Here is a 22,850-nt window from a genome sequence, read left to right as displayed (position 1 = left end):
CAAATATATGTTCAAAACAATCTCTAGACTGAAGGAGATAAAACGCAATGGGATCAATGGAAGTTCACGAGGAATTATTAAGAGGGCAAGCTGAAGTATGGCAATTAATGTTCGCCTTTGCAGACTCTATGGCATTGAAGTCTGCTGTGGAGCTTCGTTTAGCTGATATTATGCACTCACATGGCAGCCCAATCACTTTGCCTCAATTAGCCTCAAGTATTGACTCTCTCTTCCGTTGGATAAAAAGCAATAGCTCAGATTATTTGGCCTCTCAATTACTGTGCATTAATTGATTTATTTTTACTTTCATTTATGTTAGGAATTGACTCATCTTGTCCGGACATTCCCTACCTCGCACGCCTTATGAGAATGCTTGTCCGCAAAGGAATTTTTGCCGTACACCAGTCATCAGACGGTGGTGATGAGACTCTGTACAAAATGACCCACATATCAAAATGGTTGTTACATGACTCAGAGCTAAGTCTTGCACCAATGATTCTTGTAGAAAACAATCAATGGCTACTGGAACCGTGGCATTACCTTAGCCAATGTGTCAAAGAAGGTGGAATTGCATTCAAGAAGGCTCATGGCTGTGAAATTTGGGATTTTGCTTCACAAAGCCCTCAATTCAACAACTTGTTCAATGACGCCATGGCATGCACGGCAAAGATTGTGATGAAGGCACTCGTCTCACACTATAAAGATGGGTTTGATAGCATACAATCACTGGCCGATGTGGGTGGTGGCACTGGCGGAGCTCTTGCTGAAATTGTGAAATCTTATCCACACATCAAAGGTATAAACTTTGATTTGCCACATGTCGTTGCCACTGCACCTGTGTGTGAAGGAATCTTCCATGTTGGAGGTGACATGTTTGATGCCATTCCTAAGGCCGATGCGGTTTTTATGAAGGTAACAGTTTAATTTAACATAATATGATCTCTCTTGATTTAATTTCTATTAAGATTTCAAATATCTCTTATTATATATCTTTTAATGGTAGTATATAATTAAAATTTCATTTTTTATTTTTTTATTAATTAACTATCAATCAATACTTAAAGTTTTTAACTCACGACATCAACAAATTAATACAGAATCGTGATCCTTGATTCAACAACTAATATTGAGGGAAAAAAAAACAAAAAGAAAGAAGTCACCTTCCTATAAAGCATCTACCAAATGCTTCTCTTTATACAGCTCTCAACGTGCCTTTTGACCCCAAAATTGTGTGTAATTGTCTAATTCTAATTTAATTATGCATGTACAGTGGATACTGCATGATTGGGATGACGAAGCGTGTGTAAAGATTCTGAAAAATTGCCGACAAGCAATTCCGGATAAAAGTGGAAAGCTTGTTTTGGTTGAAATCGTTGTACAAGAAGATGGTAATAACATATTTGGCGACATGGGCTTGGTGTTTGATCTAGTTATGTTTGCTCACACCACCGGTGGAAAGGAAAGGACTGAACAAGAGTGGATGAAATTATTGGAACAAGGAGGATTCCACCGCTGCAAAATCATCAGCATGCCAGCGTTATATTCAATTATAGAGGCCTATCCGCAATGATATAAGTTTGAAGCTAAACTGAATGAAAGGAAAATGCTACTCGAAATAAAGTTTTAAGAATCTTGACTCTGAACCGATCATGTCATCATCCAAGTATTTTATAAATCAGTTGTTAAATTTTGATGATGCTTCAATAACAACGATGCAAGATTTAGGGTTAGTTTGGTAATCATGTAGCTTTTAAAATAATTATAATTAGTTGTGCTGTAAAAATCATTAATTGTAAAGAGAATTAGTTAAATCATGAGTAAAATTTATTTTTAAAATTGTTGTAAATTTAAAAAGTAGTCATATGTATTTGGTAAATTTTACTACTGAACTGTTGTAATGATATAAATAACTGAATTTGACATAATATTAAATAAGATTTATTTACACATTTATAAACATGTATATAAATTATTTTTTATTGTATATATAATAATTGATAATTAAAATAAATATTTTTATATTGTTATTTTATTTCTTATTTTGTTATGTCAATATAATTGGTAGTAATAATAATAATCTCTTTAAAGTTAATGATTTTATTTCTTAATTAATAAAAATAATTTTATATTTTTATAACATATATGAGGATGTATATTTAGTAGTATTAAGTATAAAACTGCTTTTCAAAATCAAATTTTAAAAAACTACTATTTTCCTACTTTTCAAAATAAGTTGTAGCATAGGATGATTTTGCTAACAGTGATTTTAAAAAAAAATTATCAAATACTAAAATTAACTTTTAACTTTTCAAAATCAATTTTAAACCTCCTTAAAATAATCCCAAACGAGTTTTGAGTTATCGATAGAAAAATATGAAAATTTCAAACTACTATTGAATATGTTAATGAAAATTAAAATGTTAATTGAGTGGGACACTTGAGACATTTGGTACAATTGGAATGGGACGAAATTTTGAACGGTTTGAGATTTTTTTTTTTAATTGATTTTGATCCAAATGTAAAAATGGGAAAGGACTGACTCCAAGTTTATATCCATTTAAGTAAAATCTCATACAATCCCAATTCCCAACCATTGACAAAAATAGCTACAACTTGTAACCTACAAGCCTAATTTACAGCAATAAACAAAGGACAATAAAAGAAAATATTAACTACCATAATTTGAGATTCAATTTTAATATTTACATTCACATATAATTATAATTATTTCTAGTTATATATGGATCATATGATGATCTTGATTTTTCTTGACGATACACGTATTAATGGTCTTGATTATTGTCATAACATAGATCTTAATTCTTACCGTAAGTGTATATCATTGTAGTATTGGTTCTTTGCATTGTGCATCACTTAATGGAACTGATTTTTACCATATGCGCATGTTAGAATGACCTTAGGGAACATTTTTCGTGTGATTTCTATTCTAAATCAAATTATTGTTTTCGAATAATGCTAACATCTTAAAATTTAAGTCCTAATTTGAGTCTTAAAACATTCATTATTAATTGGATGATAGAATACAGTAATAAATAATTTCATAATTTGTCATCTAATAAATGAGTGCAATGTATTAGAAAACTCAAATCAGAACTCACATATGAAATGAAATCTCTAGTATTATTGTATTGTTTAATAGCATGCAAAGTGGGTGAGGTTTTTATCATTCACTCACAAACATCACATTTCAGTTTCTTTAACACATGTATTCCATGAAACAAAAACAAACTCCTTGTTTCAAAAGCTTGAAATCATACTCTTTTTTTAACATTGTTCTGCTTTTTGTTAATTGTAACGCATAAATTTATAAATTTTAATTATTTTCTTGATGATGTCTATGGTTGAGATATGGGATGAAATTAAATATGAAGATTTATTAAGAAATTAATGGTATTTGCATCTAAGGACACATTTATGAAGCTTGATTTGAAGCAAGCAAGATTGACTTGTCAAGTCAACAAATAGATTATAGAAAAACTTTAAAACCACAGTTCATTATAGATGAAAATTGTGGGGATTGATCTAGGAGACTGATGGGTCCATGGAATAGAATTCACAATAATAGAAAAAATGATTTGCTCTTCCTCAATTATACGGTTTATATAGTTTTAATAAAAATACCATAAGTGTGGGGATTGATCTGGGAGACTCATGTGTCTATGGAATTTATAACAATAAAAAGATTGATTTGCTCTCTTTCAATTATATGGTATGTGCAATTTTGACAAAGATATCGTAGATTAAAATCATGAAGATTTTTCTAGGAGACTGATGTGTCTATGAAATTTACAACAACAGAAAGATTAATTTGTTCTCTCTCAATTATACAGTTTATGTAGTTTTGACGAGTAGTTCAAAGATATTATTGTGGGTTCTGGTATTGATGATTTTTCAACTCTCAAAATTTTATTTTATAGTTATCTTAATTGTATTTTTAAATATGAATTAATGCAAATTTAAATAGTTGGGATGAAGTTTTTTGTTGAGTATAAAAGTAAATATACATATAGTTAAAAGAAATAGAAAATATAGTAAAAAATACAAATCCGAACAGAGATTTTATATATGAATAAAATATTAAATTCCACCATTAAAAGAGTAAAAGAATTTAAAATTTAGAATCATGCAACCATAAAACAAAATTAGCTTGAGTTATGGTTTCCCTTCCTGATCATCCTCCTGTACAACTCCTCCCTGTTGTACCGTCCGTATTTTGAAACGCTCAAGCTTCCGCGTCATCTCTTCCAGCGTTCCATTACCGCCACGTGTCGAAGTTGATGAATTAACCTTGAAACCCTTGGGCTTGTTGCTCGGACCCTTCAGCATTCGCAAATTCAATTGACTCCTTATGCTTGCGGGAAGTTTTTCATACCACTCTGAAATGAGTTTGAGCACTTCATCCAATGTTTCCTTTTCTTCTACTTGTCCCGCTGCTGTTCGTGCTTCAAAATTATCCTGAGAAGACTCAAAATTCACGTTGCTCATGTTTACAAGCTCCGGGGGACGTTGTGGGTTCTCGAAATTGTAGCTGTTAATTGGTCTTGTTGGTTGAGGAAATTGGATCATTTCTGAATTCTGAAATTGGCTTGAAGATATGTCGATGCTTTGCATTGTTTAATATGAGAGTGAAAGCGTTGATAAGGCAAATGATACCGAGCTGTTGGTGAATATATTATATATAAGAAGGCCTGAAAGGCGAGCTTGGACTTTTCAAAATTCAAACATTTGAACATAGTAAAGATGTTAGTCTTGGAACAGTTGTAATGGTTCAAAATAGAAATGTCTTACGCCCGCAGAAACATTCTGGTCAAGGAACACAATGTTGACGCAGTCTTTGTCTGGTGATGAAACTGTATTATACAAATATTTATAAATATTTACAATTGTTATGACAACAGATCATTGCACTGTCAAATATCCCTCACAAAAGAGAGATGTCTCTATTACATGCATTGATATTTATAATCAGATATATACTTGAGATTTGCATTATTATATTTTTATTCTATGAAGTACATATATACTTTAGATTTATATTATTATATTTTTATTCTATGAAGTACATACCCGGGCAAATATCCCTCACAGAGGAGGGATATCTCTACTGCACTGATATTTACAATCAGATATATACCTGAGACTTATATTATTATATTTTTATTCTATAAAGTACATACCTAGCTAGATATATACTTGGAACTTATATTATTATATTTTTATTCTATGAAATACATACCTAGCCAAATACCCCTCACGGAGGAGGGATGTCTCTACGGCACTGATATTGACAATCAGATATATATTTGAGACTTATATTATTAAATTTTTATTCTATGAAGTACATATTCAGCCAGATATATACCTGTGACTTATATTATTATATTTTTATTCTATGAAGTACATACCCAGCCAGATATATACATGAAACTTATATTATTACATTTTTATTCTATGAAGTACATGCCCAATTAGATATATACCTGAAACTTATATTATTAAATTTTTATTCTATGAAGTACATACCTAGCCAAATCCCCTTCACGGAGGAGGGATATCTCTACTGCACTGATATTTACAATCAGATATATATATGAGACTTATATTATTACATTTTTATTCTATGAAGTACATATTCAGCCAGATATATACCTGTGACTTCTATTATTATATTTTTATTCCATGAAGTACATATCCGGCTAAATACCCCTCATAGAGGAGGGATGTCTCTACTACACTGATATTTATAATCAGATATACATCTGAGACTTATGTTATTATATTTTTATTCTATGAAGTACATACCCAACCAGATATATACCTGAAACTTATATTATTAAATTTTTATTCTATGAAGTATATACCTAGCCAAATCCCCCTCACGGAGGAGGGATATCTCTACTGCACTGATATTTACAATCAGATATATATATGAGACTTATATTATTACATTTTTATTCTATAAAGTACATACTCAACCAAATACCTCTCACGGAGGAGAAATTTCTTTTTTCCACTCGCATTTTACAAGTGAGAAATATATTATAAGTAATCTCCACACAATTATGTTTAATTGAAAAAGATTGAGTCTTTGGGGACTCAAACTATTATCCTCATAGTTATGCTTAACTTTAAGGGTAATAGTTCACCATTGGACTACAAGCCCAAGTGGCAAGTTTCGTCTCTTGTTGAATAATGGATAATGAATCATTTCACAGAAGCTTCAAAGGAAGGAGTAGGACTCTCCCACCATTATCATATTTGAACATGTTGATAATATATAATATTTTTTGCTCTCTTCCAGCTTGCTGGCCACATCATCTGGAGAGTGATATTATATTGTCACTTTCCTTCAATCAACCCGTGCACGTCTAGAATTCAACAACTCTAGAAATTGGAGAGCGTTTCAATACCAGGCTCATTTCAATCATTGACTAGTCTAATTGCTGGAGAGTCCTCAAAATAGTATAAAATTAACGAATTTGCCGCAGAACTAGTAGTTTGTGAAAATCTTTTTGCTCTGATTCATGAGCTTCCTTTCTCAGATCAATTACTGATTGCTAAACTTTAATACAATTATACAATCAATCCTCACAAAGCTTCTATCAAACAGTGTGAATATCGCCTCAATTTTGTTGAGGCTACACAGCAGAGTAAACGGTGAAAACAGTTTGTGCCACAGTGAGAAGCAACAAAATCAATGCAGCCAAAGCAGAGATGAACGACCATGGACTGTCAAAATACTTGTACTTGAAAGCTGCCCATTGAACGTGCCGACTACTGCTATAATAGTCATGCACATCGTTAAACAACTTTGACAAATAGCACAAATCCATATCAAACGCCACATCCTTGCCCAGATTATTGATGAACAGCGCCACTTCGGCATCCGTGCCTAGATGATTTTCAATAATGTTCCCATCACAGAGATATTCAACATCTCTAGCAGTGTTCACCAAATAATCTATCAGTGTAGCATAAGTTGTGATGTGCTTAGAGCAGCCTGATTGGCACTGTTCATATGCCACACAATTAAGGAGAAATGAGGTCATGAAATCATCAATCGTGATGGTGGGCATTTCGATTGCACCGTGTCTGAATTTCACCGCCAAGAAGCTCTCTGCCTTGACTGCATTGAGCTTGATTCCTGCACGGCGAAGCTTGGATATCGAATGGATTACATGTGTCGGTGTTCTGGCTTTCACCTTAGGCTCTGCTTGGTCCGATGGAATCAAGCTTGAGCGAACCAAGTCAAGCAAATGTCTCGCTTTGTGATTCTTGTACTTTTCAACAACTTCATCTGGCCTTTGCATAACATAGTTGAAAAATTCAAGAGCAAGAGTAGCCAAAGTGGGGCCGGACTCTTCTCCAGGCAATTTTGATAAATCAAACAAACATTCAAGAACAAAATATGGGATCTGATTCTCAAGTTTCAGAAAGTCTCTGTAAAGAAATGGCAAGATCCATGACATGGTGATCATAGGATCATCAGGGTCAAATTTGACCAATCCTGACACTTTCCGGAACAATTCGATGATAAAAAGCCCATCAAGAACCAACAATTCAACAAATTCATCGGTGCCAAGATGAATAGTTTCTGAAAAACACTCTCTTGCCTTGATTTCTAGTGATTCGACCGCCTTCAGAAAGTCTTCTAAGCCTAAACTTTTAGTATTTTTCAATCTATTAAGCAAGCTGCCCAAATATCTCCATTTGTGCTCCTCAATGATTTTAACATGAGCTTCACCATGATGATATGGGCCAATTGAGACAATATGAGGTTGATAGGACTTACCATTGATGTTGATAAAGCTCTGTGGGAGTCTGAAAATGCAGCAAGATTGCTTTCCAGCTGAGTTGCTCAACAATGTTGGTGGCTCCGAGATTCTCTTGTTCATTGATTCCAAACGATCCTTTTTTACTTCCCAAATACTTATGACATGATCATTGGCTTCTGCTTCTACGGAAGTGCTTCCCATCGTCATCAATTATGGATTAGGCCAAAAAGTGATTGTTTGGAGAGTAATATTTGGGAGATTGATTAAAAACACAAGTAATTGCTCTATTTTCCTTTTCTTTTTTTCTTTAATTAGAAAATGGGACCACGTAAATACGTGGCCCCAACGCAATTAATTGCGTGCTGCTGCTGCTGCTTGTTTAATGGTCATCTGTCGGTTGGCATCTTATGTATAACTCATTATCGCAGCTACACAATTATTAATCAAGTCAAGGAATGCTAGATAGTGGCTCCAATCAGCCCAAACAAATAAAGTCAAATTAAAGCCCATGAAATTTATAGCAGGGTTCACCCAATACCAACGATCCAACATCCTTAGCCCATCTTGTGTGTTAAATAAGTGTAAAACTTTGAGCACCCCTTAAATATTCTTATCACACCCCTCTGAATTTTATTTCTTAAAATACCCTCAGTTTAATTTATAAAATGCTAACTCATAAATTAGAATCAATTACTTTGTCATGAACCCTAAAAAGAGTATTTCTTTTAAATTTTTATTTAAAAAATTCATACATAATCCTAAAATCTAAAATTATTTTCTTCTTGTTACATAATTTCCATATCCATAATTTTAAATTTTTTTAATTTAAAAAAATTATTTTTAAATTAAAATTATAAATTATAAAATGAATGGGTGTAATTTTTTTTAAAACAATAATTTACTTATGTGTTTAATTGAATTTTTATTCAAAATCAAAAAGGAAATAATTTATCTTTGGTTATTTAGATAACATATAAATCATGAAATGGGGTGGGTGTTAAAAATTTGCTAAAAAAATAATTTATTTAAGTATTTAATTAAAATTTCATTCAAATTGAAAAAGAAATTAATTTATCATTGGTTATTTAGGTAATATCAATTAAAGAGGGTGGTTTTAAAAGGGGTGTTGAAAGTAGAGGTGGCCAACGGGCCGTGCCGTGCCGTGCCGGCTCAGGCCCATCAAAAGAAGTTCACGCATGCTCGTGTCGTGTCGTGCCCACTATGTGTTTCATGCCATATTTAATTTTTTTTGCTTATGCTCGGCCCACCACACCTGTCGTGCCTAAGGAAAAAAGCTCACTAAGCTTTTTTTTTTTTTTTTAAGAGTGCATGTCAAGTTGTTGTCTTATTTTTTCAAACCCTTATACTTTTTTATCCATGTGCCTTTATTCAAATTTAATAGAATAAAAAATTCAAAACTCAAGTTCATATTCAATAATAATAAATTAATAATTAAAAAATGTAATATTAATTACTAAGTTTGACTCTATATTAGAATTCTTTTTTAGTACTTAACAACAATAACAAGAATAATTTTTTTTAAGGGTTAACTTGGAATTACATGGAGTCATATATCATAGTTTATAATAATATTAATACACATTTATAAAATCATGATATCAATTATTTATTTAATAAATTATAAATATAAATCAATTTCATTTTTTTCGAAATTAAGAATTAAATAAATTTAAAAAACTTGAGCTAATAAAATATATTAAAAGATTCAATTTCAAGTTATTAATAAAATCATAAAATTTTAAATTTATTTTTATTGAAAAATGAAACGTACTTATTACGTACTTTTTTGCGTGTTATGCTTTAACCCATCTCTAATCGTGTCGTACCGTGCTATACGAACACATGTCGTGTCTCGTGCCGTCTAGCCCATTGACCACCTCTAATTGAAAGGTCTACTCGTTAATTAAAAAGGTGAGAGGCTAATGAAGACTAGATAGATCGCCGGGCTTACCTTACAGAGTACCACTATTCAGCCCCCCATTGGCTCATTTCATTTCACAAGACCCCTCTTAGACTTTTTATTGAATTAAAATAGTCTCTAAGTAGAAAATTAGTATTAATGATATGTTTTTAAATGGCGCTAGTTCTAACCCAAAATAAAAAAATAAAAAATTGTGGAATCTGATTTTGAAACAAGCTTGCAGCCAATAATTAAAAAATATACATAATAATCACTCAGTTTACTGAATCTCATTGTTAACATTGGCCTTTCATATAATTATTAAATACATGTGCTTCTATTGAAACGACGTAACAAAATAACAATCAGGTAAAAACTCCAGCTTTTATGTTTTAACTTACAGTCGAAGCTAAAACTCCAATTAATGATGAACTCTTTCGCGACAAAGTTTAATTTCGATTGGAAGAACCTCCAATGGAAATTAATGATATGGTGTACCAAGAAGTTTTCAAAGTGGAATTTTCTTTATTTGTATTACGACCAAAATCAATTAGAAAAAAAAAATTAAATATAGGGAGAGGATAAGAAAGCTAATGATTCGAACATATTTCTTGTCTGTTCCCTGGGAATTTGGAAGTTGAAAAGGTCATAGCTTTTTTTGTTTTCTTTTGAAAACTGATGGGTCAGTCAGCTTGGTCGTTGGTTCTTGAGTTACAAAGCCGCCGTAGTCAAATATTGGGCATCCATATTGTCTATTGCAAGAGGTTATCGTGTGGAAAAAAGTTTCTTTCTGAACCGATTCAAAATTTGTAGAAATAATGAAGGACACAAAACTAACCTTTTGGCTTTTCCTTTTTTTTTTTTTTTATCGTAATCGGTACTTTTTTGTTTTTAGCTTAACTTATGGCATAAGAATTGAGCCCCGGATAACGATTTAAACAATAATATAGTGCTTTATTAAATTCCTTTTAAGTTCTAGCCATTCATCTATTTAGGTAATTGGAAAATTTTCTACCTTGAATTCATTTAAACTTATTAGATAACATTGAGACATTTGTTTTGTAAACATATTTTCTTCCTGATTCATCAGGGATCCTAATAATGTAAAGAAGCCTCTCAATCCAATTTAGTTTTTATTTTTGAAGAACAATCATTCATTAATTAAACCGAACAACTAAAGACACTCACGTAGTAGTTAAGCTCAGGAGGAGCTTCCTCTAACCAAATACAACAATATGATATCTCCCTTTTGACATTAAGTGATGAGCATAATTTATATACATATTTTATTCTTAATTATTTAATTGTTAGTTATTTTTGTTTTTTTATTTTTAATTAATTGAATTATTTTGCTGAATAGGGAATTAATTGAAAATTAAGGATAAAAAGGACATGAGCAAGTTCAAATTGAAAAGGAATAAAGATTAAATTAGAAGATAAAAATGTAACTAAAAATTAATGGAAGTCAAGAAGACCAAAATTAGAAGTCAATCCCTTTAAAGGATGAACGGTGGGCATGCATTTGGAAAGCAAAGATTTGACAATTTGGAATGCATATGCTGGGCATTAAAAGAAGAAATCATTAATTGGCCTTTTGCTTTTGAGGTCAAACGTGTGGCTAACTTTCAAAGTTTTACAAGGAAAGAATTTAAAAATGGCTTTCGTGAGTGGGCTTTGTAAGTCGGTGGATGGCCTTAACTTATGATAAGTTGTGAAGAATTAATGCAATTAGAATCCAAGAAGGATTAAGCAAGTCAGTAACATTATATAAAGGCAACACAGCCGCTAAAGGGAGGAAGAAGTGCAGACGCAAGGCTATGAGAGATGAATAGCGGCAGCAGCAACAATTTAACTTCCATGGCTGTTTTTATTTGTTTTGTTGCTCATAATTTAAGTATGTCTAGATAATTTTTTTATACTGAGGTTAAGGATAAAATCATATTCAATTAAATAATTATCTTTTTATTTATTTAATTTCCTAAAAAATTCAATTTTCCCAACTAGGTTGGAATTAATATTAATTTTATATTGAAATTAGACTTTTCAATTCGTAACAATCCTTGTGGGTTCGACGTTGTTACCACTATTCTATCTCTAGATTCGTGCGCTTACAAGTATATTAAAATTTTTCACAACATTAAACCATTTTCTATTTGCTTTCAAAAAAAAAAAAGGCTGCTGCAAACATAGAGAAGAAAAAAAGTTATTAATACTACCAATTTTAAATAGATTATGAGGAAATTGTTAGTTTCTCCTCTACTGAAATAAATATATACCCCTTATCTCCTCTTATTATTTTTTTAATATCCAAAAACGCCCCTGTCACAAAAAAAATAAGGGAAAAGATGAGTAAATAAGTTATTTGTTTGATATTTTATCTTGGAAATATAAAATATACGTTTATTATAAGAAAAAGTTCAAAAACTTAAAAAGAAAAGAAAAATATATTATTATTACAAATTTTTTTATTCATATCGAAACATAAGAAATTTAATTTTCTTTTTAATTGAATTTCAATTAATAAATATAAATAAAAGTGTATTTAAAAATAAAGATACTATTGTAAAATGATGGTTACAGAGGAAGTTATTAAGTATTATAAAAATAGAGATAAATGATATATATTAATTTTAGTAGTAGAACTGACAATCATTCTATATATAATATAATTCATTATAATTAGCTTGTTCTCTTGCTACTACTAACAATCTTTCTATATATAATATAATTCATTATAATTAGCTTGTTCTCTTGCTATTCTTTTTTCTCTCCCTGTTTTTGGTAATAAATTTTGATAAGAGGATTTTGAAGACTTCTTTTGAGTTTCTTTGGTTACCTAACTAGCACACCAATTATGTTTTATGATACAAAAGAAAGAAACTTACGGTTTTATAAGTATAATATAGATCAAATTTGTCTAATTATGGTGCCTTTACTTTATCATTTAGGCACCGTTAAATTGTTAGAAAATCAATAAAAAGTTGGTCAAAACTTATCATTTTATAGGGTTCAGATTGTGGGATGCGATACTCTTGAGAGAGCAAATACGTTTCTAACCTTAATATAAGTGAGAGTAGGGGTGGGCATGGGTTGGTTTGGGGTGAATTTTAAGTCAACCCAAACCAAATCATAAAAATTTGGATCCAACCCAAACCAACCCAAATATTTTTAACCCAACCCAAACCAAACCATTTGGGTTTGGTTTGAATTTTATTATCAAAATAATTTTTATTTTAATAAAATTTAATTATATCAAAATTATAATAATTATTAATTGTTATTAATTATTAAATTGATATTAAAATATAAAAAAATATAGTGGATAAAAATTATAAATTTTACAATAACTTAATCCTTAAATTAAAGAATACTAGAAAATCAAAATAAAGTTTAATCACAAAAATTATTATTTCTCAATAAATAAGAACGTACAATTTAATAATAAACTTTCACAAACATGACATTAACAATCTAATAATAAATTTTGCCACTTGTTATTTATTTAATTATGTAATATTTGTTTTTATTTATCGTTTTGGTAGTTCTTGTACACCTCTTCACTGTGAGAGCACGTAGTTCTTGTACACTTCCTCAAAAGATTTTATGGTATGAGTTGAATTAACTATCATCCACGAGGTATGATTGATGATTGTTAAATAAGAATATAAAATAAATGAAATCTCAATCCTATATCATTTCAAATGAATGCGTGACGTAAAATCTTAAAAAAAGTTTCAGGAGATTCGTTAAAGATAACAAGAGGATCCTCAATATTTTCTTACTGCTTCTTCGCCCCGCATGTAAACAAGTAAGTAATGCATGACCCACATATATACATTAACGATGAAAACTCAAGAACACAGCTAGTTTTTAGTCACTCCACAAAGTAAACTCCACAGTCTCATCCAAATCGTCCCATTTAAACCCACTTTTCATAGCTGGCGGTGTGAGGATCAAAGCTTCAGCCATACCATCAATAATTCCAGGCATATTGAACACCTCTTCCTCATCCACAAACTCTCTTCTTGAATCCTGAACGTTCTCCGAATTACTCTCCATGCATGGCTTCGAAGAAGATGGAGACGAAAGTTTCTCAGCAGCCTCCATTGCAGCACACTGTATATCCCTAACATCGTCCGACTTAGCACGTCGCAAAGCACCTGCAACCTCAGGGAAATTCAGCGAAGCAGAGTTTCCTCGTAAAGCCAAGGCTGCGGCATCATAAGCCCTAGCCGCCTTGTCAGGGCTCGCAAAAGTCCCCAGCCATATTCGAGACTTCTTGTTCGGCTCTCGCAGCTCACACACCCACTTCCCATTCCGCCGCCGCACGCCTTTGTACACCGGGTGGCGGGTTTCTTGGAACTTCTTCCGGCCGGCCTTTCGCTTCTGCGCCGTGGAACTTTTTTGAGCTGTGTTATCCATTAACGAGACAAAGGGAGATACTTGTTTTACTGAACGAACTAAATATATAGTAAGATTATGAAGGAAGAAATAGATCTGAATGAAGCATTTATAAAACGTGTTTGAATTTTCCAAGATGTGTCACGTGTCTCACGTGGAATTGTTTCCAACTCTAGAAACTCACGTGGGTTATTGAAAGGTTCACAATGTTCGGCCCAACAAAATTTTAGGTTCCTTTTGCGGCTTTGCCCGACCATAACATCAAATCCACCACTTTATAATATTTATGTTTTTTTTTTTTAAATTGTTTTTTAACATAATGTTAAAGTTGATTTCTACATAATTCAAATTGTTATTCGAAGACAATTTGACATTAGTCAAACTAACAAGGACGGTTGCACTTGCACAACATACAGTAGCTTTTTAGTTCCATGCAAGGATGGGGTGTCAAACTTTTGTGTTGAGCTTTGAAGACTCTCTATCCGACACCTACTTAAGCCGGGTAGGTTAACGATTGGATGGTTCATTTTGTAAAATTTCTTGATAATCGACCGGTTCGGTTTAGTTTTATATTTCAATTCATGGAAATGAATCAACAATATTTTCTTACCAAAGAGCGGTCCAATACAGATTCTTTTGTTGAATTTTATCATTTTATTTTATTATATTTCGCTAGTTTTTTCAGCAAAGACAAAACTTTTTAGCCGAAAACAAGACATTTTAGCAAAAAGTCGTGAAATATAATAAAAAAATTATAAAATTCAATGAAAACTTTTATATCAGTATAACATTGGGGCCTAAACATAGTACACGGATTAAAATTAGAAGGAAGAAAAATAAGAGTACTAATTTATTCATGTCAAGAATAAAATTTCCCTAAGTCATTAGTGACGATTGAGCGTATACATGCAAATCTATTTATTCAGTGAGCAATATATGAATACTTATAATTTTTGTGATTACAAAAACACCATATAATAACGTTAACGTGCAAGTGATGTTTTCAATAAAGACAATACAGCTGAAAAAAAATAAAACGCTGGGGTTCCCTTATCTTAAAAATAAAACACGGGCTTGTAGCCCAGTGGTGGACCATTGCCCTCAAAGTTAAGCATGACTATGAGGACAATGGTTCGAGTCCCCACGAACTCAACCTCCTCCAATTAAACATAATTGTGTGGAGATTTCTATAAACGTCTTTCTCCCTTGCGAAATGCGAGTGGAGTAGAGACATCCCTCCTCCGTGAAGGGTATTTGGGATGGGCATGTACTTCATAGAATAAAAATGTAATAATATAAGTCCCATGTATATATATTTGATTGTAAATATCAGTGTAATGACCTACTGTCATAGCAGTTGTATATATATCTGTGTAATGCAGTAACCTGATGCTTAATCAATTTCAAAAAAAAAAAGTATGACTTAAAAATTGATTTAATTTTGTATTTATATGATTCATTCAGTCCAATGGTATACAGATGGAGACATAAATACTGTTTTTTAATTTTAAATAAAAATATAATAAACAACAATTTCCGACCATCCATTCGGTCAAAGTTTTTTTTTTATCATTTTAAATTTAACCATATTTTATGCATTTATTTATTTATATAATTTTTGTCTGTTTGCACTTTTCGCCCTCCTCTCCTCTTCAAAATTGAGAATTCAGTGACGCCCGCTTGCAATTCATCTGTTAGTAAAGATGGGGGTCCTAAGAAATACTGCGAGACTTTGAGGCATGGTGGCCCAATTGGCTTCTAGGCCGTGACCAAGAAAGTTTTCCCAAAACTACCATTTGGTCCAACGGATCATTTCTTTTGAGGGGGTTGACGGAATGTTTTACAGAGTATTTGTCACGAGACGCACGTACATTATCTAGCCCCAGTCATGAGATATTTCTGCGGAATAATCATTCGCGACTTTCAGGAATTGCGAAATAATAAATTTGGTAAAAAATAAAAATTGAGCGCGTAACATTTTATTACTTAATTATTACAAAATTTTACATTTCATATCTCTAGCTCCTATTTATAAATTTTATCATTTTTACGGAAACGATAATAACCATAGTATTTTTTTATATATATAAATAATTACTTTGTGAATTGTGGTAGGGGAAAAGGATAGTGAGCCTCCTAACGTTTGGAAAAAGAGACATAAAATATTTTAACGTTTCAAAAAAGACATATAACCTCCATTTTTATTATTAAATTTCATTTGTTTTAATAGTAAATTTATTTTTAATGTACAATTACTATTATGTTCCTATAATAAATAATTCAATATATTAACTTAAGACATATCATTGGTATAATGAAATTAACAATTTTTTTATTTAAAACTTAAAATTAAGATGTAATTACGTTTTTTTTCTTCAAATTATTCATTCTAAATTACGAACATACTCTTCTCAATAATAAATTTGATTTTAGTTTTACCTATTATTCATCATTTTTTATCATTGGGAAGGATATATTCATAATTTAGAGTGAATGATTTGAGTAAAAGGTAATTACAACTTAATTTTAAGTTTTAAATAAAAAGTTATTGATTCCATTATTTACATTATCAATGTCATGTCCTAAGTCGATATATTAAATTATTTATTATAGAGACATAATAATAATTGTAAAGTAAAAATAAATTTACTATGAAAACCAATGGAATTTAATAATAAAAATGGGAGTTATAAGTATTTTTTAAAACATTAAAGAGTTTTATTTCATCTTTCTCAAACGTTAGGGGTTTACGGTCATTTTCCCTTGTGACAGGGGCAACACGGAAAAATGGAAACCATAGAAAAGGGCAGGAAATAGGATTCCTAGCCCTCCTGTCAGGCATCTCATTCTTCAAACTGCAAGTGAGGAATGATGTTCGTTCATCGACCTAATATATATATTCTCCCTTTTTCGCCTATGATCCTGATGTTGGATACCAAAAGGAGTGACTCGATTTGATGATAAAAAAGTAAATATTCTGCTGATCGGTTGCTTCATAAGCTTAGTTGAAGAAAAGACCAAAGAGAAGGAATAAAGTCGTTTATCCAAAGTAAGGAGAAGGAATAAAGTTATGAGAAGAAAATTCTTCTCTGGTCACTAGGGCTTTTTTTTGACTTTGATGATGAGGTTTCTACTCTTTTTCAACTCCTGTAGAAGCAAGTCATGTACATACTATCCATTCAATTATAGCCACTAGTGAAGAGTTTATGGATTACACGATGATGCCTTGTCTGCTCTAACCCAAATCAAATATGCTAATAATCACCATCATAATAACAGATGTATCTTGTACTTTTCCTCTCTTGGCTGGAATTGACACATTAGCCCCTTTTGACCATAATATAATAAGCATTTATAGACAGTATTGAATGGTTATTCTTCTTCGGCTATAGCAGCCACTCGTACAATGCAATGGCTGATAAATTGTCCCATCACTGCCTAATTTCTCGTTTGCTTACACTGACCGACGGAATAATAAGTTCATAACAGCATGCAGGTTCTACCAAAAATGTACATATAATTGCAGTGTTTTGAAAGAGACAAACAGCTGTTGGTACAGAAAGCATAATATATTGAGGGCCAGTAATTAATTGTACATGGATGTCTAGCTAGTCTCATTTAGCAAGGATGCTGAGACAACAAATTCTTCAACTACATACATGATTCATAATTTCATATACATAATATCATACTAACAGCTAAACCAGATGCTTCTTGCCTTCTTGGGTCATTTTGTTTTCTTTCCTCTCTCTAGTTAGCCCCTATCCCTTGACAGCAAGTTAGACTATACCCTTCAATTGATTAATAATACTATATTAAAAAATTAATTAAGAAAACTAAACCAAAATTCGGAGTTAAACAACTAGTTCCTCTGATAATTCCTCCATCAATAATCCAAAGATACCAAATTCGATTTCTAATGCCGTGTCTCCCACCAGCTCTTGACGTCTTCTCCACCCATCATGTTCTCTTCTAAGGTCATGTTCCACCATCATGTCAATGGTATTTGATTCCACCTCTTTCCATGACTCCAATCTCCTACACACCCTTTTCACCACCGCCTCTTTGTCGTTAGACCAGCTCTGCTCTTGCTCCTCCTCCGCTATTAGATCCACGACCAGCCTCTTCATGTCTTCAGGGATTCGCCGTACGTGATAAAAGTTTATTTTGCTCAACACTTCTTTAACAAATTCATCAACTTCCTTTTCTCCGTCTGGTGAAGCTGGCTCATAATTCTCAAACTCTTCTTCTTGCTCTAGGTCATAAGTGTCATTCTCATTATAATCTTGTTCTTGTTCCAAAATTCTTTTCTCAAGTTCAATAGGATCCAACTCTGCCAGTTTTTCAAATCTCCGGAGCTTGTGCAATAATTGCTTCTTTGCTCCTGAAAGATCACGGGCAGGAAAACAAACAGAACGTCAGCTCAACCGATAATTCATAAAATGTACATGATGCAAGTAATACCATAAATGGCTATGCAGATTGCAAAAGTACATATAATCATTTCAGGTACAACTCAAACGTTTTCCATTAAAACAGATCTCAACCGAATAATTTAATGCTTGTAGCTCAGTTTCCAGTTTCAGTTCGATTTATAGGTCCTCAGGCTTTGCATTATACAAGTAAGTCAATGCGTGCAGCGACATCATTTTGCTTTAATTACAACAACATTTGGTAGAGATCAAATTTGCTCTCAATGCACAACAAATGGTAGGGCTAGAATTTATGCTTTATTGGGCTCCAATTTCAAGCTCCGGCAAAATAAATAAGTCCATTGGTCACCATATCTAAAATAGAAAGGGACCCTCCATGTAGGTCTCAACTGAATTAATGACAACAAGACTAAAAATCTTTTTGGTTTCAGACTTATATTTGAATCAGAAATCATTCCAACCTGCCCAAGCCTCTTAACTACATCTTACATCTAAAGTACGGTAATTGAAATTACCGAAGCAAATGAAAAAAAAAAAATAATTGACAGCTCCGGAAATTATTATCCGAGTACTAAATGGGAAATTCATTAACTCAAAAAAGTCAATGGGATGTTCCAAATACTTATTTCCAACAGTTTGCTACAACACAGTAAATAGAAGGTAAATCGGTTCATACATCAAATTTATGCAACAATCAAACAGGCACAAGATTTTTGACAAAACATTTAAAATTTAAGTTAGGTTGATGATTGCATACAGTCCAGCAAATTGATCATGAAGAGTACATTCAGGGTATGTTTGGCACGTGGTATTGCATTGTATTATCGTGTGGGCCCAGCATTAGTTAAAATATACCTGTGTTTGGTGATCAAATGGATTGCATTGAGCAGCATTAAAGTGCAGCTTTTGCCGCATTATCAAAACCCCCACCCCCTCTCGTGATTAGGCTGTATTACTGACTTTTGTGTTTTAAAAGTCAGTAGCTTCCCCTTTTTTAATTTTATAATAATAGTAATAAATAAATAAAATTTTAATTTAATATAATATTATACAATATTAATTTTTATTTTTACATTATAATTTATTAATAAATTTATAATTAATAATAAATACTTAAATAGTATATAAAAATATAATATAGCATTACATGATTTAATTAAGTTACAATAATTAATATAAAATATTAATACAATTTAAATATATTAATATAATATAATATTTAATTTAAATTAATAAAAAAATTATTATAGTACAGTGTAATACCAAACATTGTACAGTATTATTATAATACAATATTAATGCAATACAGCATAATACAATACATCAACATTAAAATAATATAATACATCATAATACAATACGTGTACCAAACGCACCCTCATACTTCACAAGTTTGAGGGTCATATGCAAAGTTATTACAACATTAGATATGTCTACTTCCAACAACAATGAAATTTCAACACAACAGAACAATTTAACACTGTTACCCTCTCATCTAGATTACCAGCAATCTTGAAATGGATCCCACACAGATATTATTTGTTTTTCTAAAAAAATTTCTTACATTGGATCAATGAAAGACGTCATTGTTTCACAGCTAACACATGCATATGATCATGACCTCCAAACACAACAAGCATTAAATTCTAAACAAACACAAAAGTATGCAGAACAAAATATTGTATGCTGATTGATAATGACTACACAACTAACAAGGGTACAAAATTGAAAAAATAGCAAGCTAGTGATGCATGATTACTTACTTTGTACAATTGCATAGCTGCATTCAAGATCATACACGTCCTCGACTTCATCGCCGTGTCCTTCGTCATCGTCCTCGAATGGAGGGTCCAATACTGATACAGGACTGCATTGTTCCTTCTCCTCTTCTTCATCCTCAGCTTCACCTTGGAATTTCTTTATGATCTCTATCTCATGATTCTCCTGCTCCTATTTATTAAACAATTATTATAGCGTGATTAAGAGATTGCCCACAATTCCTTATTAAATTTTCATAACAACCACAAACAAGACATTATTGTATTTGAGTTAATAACTACAATGCATTTAATCTTCATAATTTGTGAATTAGGAATGTGAATTTCCAATCAGAGTCGGTGGCCCTTGTTGACTTCTCTTGTAATTTTCAAAAAAATACAGCTGAAAATAGCAATTTACTAAAAAAAGGACGTCGGGACTTCATTGATAAGAAACAAAAGAAAAAACAAGAAGATTTGTCCTCTTTCGGAAAATAATTTTCTAGACACTAACATAATCAAAAGATTTGCATGGCAGAGACAAGATCAGAAGTACACTTACATGAACATACAAACAAATAATCAAATGACATTTATAACCCTGTAAAGAGCCGGATCTTTTGCAAATTATGCAATTAAAAGCAGGGCCTATTTGACATCCAACACAGACATTCCGGGCAAAGTTGCGGGAAATGACCGTAATTGCCGACAATTCAAACATGTCAAACCCAGTCAGCTCAGCTGGCTCACGAGTTTACTCGTTGTGCAGTAATTATTAAACAAATATGACATAGAAAAGACAAAATAAAACAAACCTCTTTTTTGTGGCGAATCGGGGAGGGTTCCGGCGATGTGAAATCCGGCGTCCGTCGACCAGGGGAAGGGCTTGTTTGAAGCACAAAACGAAAAGGGCTTTCAGATAAGCGCTTCTCATCGCAAGAAGCAAAATCTGCGCTTTCAATCTCGTGCTCTTCGAAATCATTAGAATGGCTACTGCATGAAGTCTCTAAATCCAAATCTAAAGAATTGTTGTCTTCATCGCTTTCAGACCAAACACCAGTACTGCAAGAACGAGAAAGTCTCATCTCAGAAGCAATTATCTCAAAAGAACTTTTGTCCTCCATTTTTTGATCATTAGAAGCTTTTGTACGACCAACAGAAGAATCCCACCTCAAAATATCCTTCACCGAGACCTTAACTCCGCTACCACTACCCTCTCCACGCTTTCTAATTATGTTTCTATTAGTGAGCTTCCTCCTAAGGGAACCAAACAAACCAAAAGCATTTTTTTTGTTCTGGGTTTTTTGCTTTGAAGATTGTTTCTGAACCCTAAGCGCAGCTTCAAGAAGCAAAGCTGCAGTTCTTGCAGGGACTTGAAGAAAGATTTTATTTGGACTCCTGCAAGGGCTTTTAGCACCCTTAGCTGGAGACGGGAATTCAAAGAGTGGAGATTTTCTTGGGTCCGCAGGTGAGTCATGGAACGAGAAAAAGCAAACGTTTTTGCAAAAGCTTGATGGAAACTTTGTGGTCTGTGAAATGGGTTTCCGCTTCTTGACTTGTATTTGTGTTTTCTGTGAGGATGCAACTGCTGATGCTCCTTTCAGCTGGCAACGCCTGTCAGCAATGTAGTTCTTCAGCTGAAATGGTTCTTGATCTTCCTTCAGTAGCTCGTGCAAGTGCTGCTGCTTTTGCGCCATCATCACAACTTAACTAAGGAAAAAAGAAAGAAATAATTAAAAGTTGAAGAGGTTTCAACTTTTGAACTAAAAATGTAGCGCTGGAAAGACGATTTTGAAGACGAAATAGAGAGAGAAAAAGGGGAGGAATGAGGACTGAGAAGAGTTCCTGATTCAAATCTGAGGGAAGGGTCACAATATCGAGGCAAAGTGGTGATGAAGAAGCTTTATAATTAACTTGTGAATAAATAAATAAATAAAATAGACACTTTAGACAACTATGAGTTAAAAAAATATATAAATAAGTACACAGCTGACTGCTAACTGCTAAAGCCCTGCATGTGTTTACTGTTTCATAGTAGACGAGGATCTGGTTGATTAAACGTCTTTAGCTGTGCGTTACATGAACTGTAAAAACTGGGGGGTTTATAGTAATAACAAATGAGTAACTAGCAAGTAGTATCAGGATTGGCGATAAGTGCGCTGTGCTGTTGGCCTCCACTTCAAATCTTGTCCCGAGATTTTTGAGAAGAATCCATGGTTCGCTCGTTTTCATCGCGCCCATTTATTAGTTTTGTCTCCTTAATTAATTTTACTGATCTAGTTGATCATTCTTTAATCATTTTATGTTTATGGTGACAATTGTTTCCCTTAAAATTAATAAATATCAAAGAATTCAGAAGGGATAGCATTGTTTCGTGATTTTTTACCGATTACAAATGTTTCATTTCAATTCATTCCATTGCATCCGGCCAGTTCAACAGTAATATGAATTAAAATTTGGGTGGGCGGAATTTAATCCACTAATGGGGAATTCTAAATTTCAAATATAATTAAAAAGAAAACATGTTATAGATAGATTTTGT

The 22,850-nt window shown here is 32.4% G+C and overlaps 4 protein-coding genes across 5 annotated transcripts; 1 reads left to right on the top strand and 3 right to left on the bottom strand.

The window, feature by feature from the left end:
• On the top strand, positions 1 to 1,826 carry LOC102616902 ((R,S)-reticuline 7-O-methyltransferase-like). The gene is made up of 3 exons (XM_006481772.4): positions 1 to 216; positions 320 to 912; positions 1,271 to 1,826. The coding sequence occupies exons 1-3, from the start codon at positions 48 to 50 to the stop codon at positions 1,568 to 1,570; spliced, it is 1,062 nt and encodes a 353-aa protein (XP_006481835.1). The 5' UTR covers positions 1 to 47; the 3' UTR covers positions 1,571 to 1,826.
• Positions 1,827 to 6,417: 4,591 nt separating this feature from the next.
• LOC102616599 (UPF0481 protein At3g47200) lies at positions 6,418 to 8,074 on the bottom strand. Its single transcript, XM_006481771.4, has one exon. The coding sequence runs from the start codon at positions 8,001 to 8,003 to the stop codon at positions 6,660 to 6,662; it is 1,344 nt and encodes a 447-aa protein (XP_006481834.1). The 5' UTR covers positions 8,004 to 8,074; the 3' UTR covers positions 6,418 to 6,659.
• Positions 8,075 to 13,432: 5,358 nt separating this feature from the next.
• On the bottom strand, positions 13,433 to 14,172 carry LOC102616308 (dehydration-responsive element-binding protein 1D-like). The gene has a single exon (XM_006481770.4). It carries the CDS (start codon positions 14,137 to 14,139, stop codon positions 13,588 to 13,590), a length of 552 nt encoding a protein of 183 aa, XP_006481833.1. The 5' UTR covers positions 14,140 to 14,172; the 3' UTR covers positions 13,433 to 13,587.
• A 3,381-nt stretch (positions 14,173 to 17,553) lies between these two features.
• Positions 17,554 to 22,427, bottom strand: LOC102615824 (uncharacterized). 2 transcript variants are annotated; one of them, XM_006481769.4, is made up of 4 exons: positions 21,479 to 22,427; positions 21,124 to 21,370; positions 20,315 to 20,501; positions 17,554 to 18,502 (listed from the first exon to the last, which is right to left on the bottom strand). In XM_006481769.4, exons 1-4 carry the CDS (start codon positions 22,006 to 22,008, stop codon positions 17,973 to 17,975), a joined length of 1,494 nt encoding a protein of 497 aa, XP_006481832.1. In that variant the 5' UTR covers positions 22,009 to 22,427; the 3' UTR covers positions 17,554 to 17,972. The 2 variants fall into 2 exon arrangements, with proteins under 2 accessions (XP_006481832.1, XP_006481831.1); XM_006481768.4 differs by having other exon boundaries at positions 21,124 to 22,425.
• Positions 22,428 to 22,850: the final 423 nt, after the last annotated feature.

The sequence above is a fragment of the Citrus sinensis genome, chromosome 6, assembly GCF_022201045.2.
Source record: "Citrus sinensis cultivar Valencia sweet orange chromosome 6, DVS_A1.0, whole genome shotgun sequence".
Taxonomy (NCBI): Eukaryota; Viridiplantae; Streptophyta; class Magnoliopsida; order Sapindales; family Rutaceae; genus Citrus; species Citrus sinensis.
Note: the sequence above shows the minus strand (reverse complement) of the source record. Positions and strands in the feature narration are given on the sequence as shown.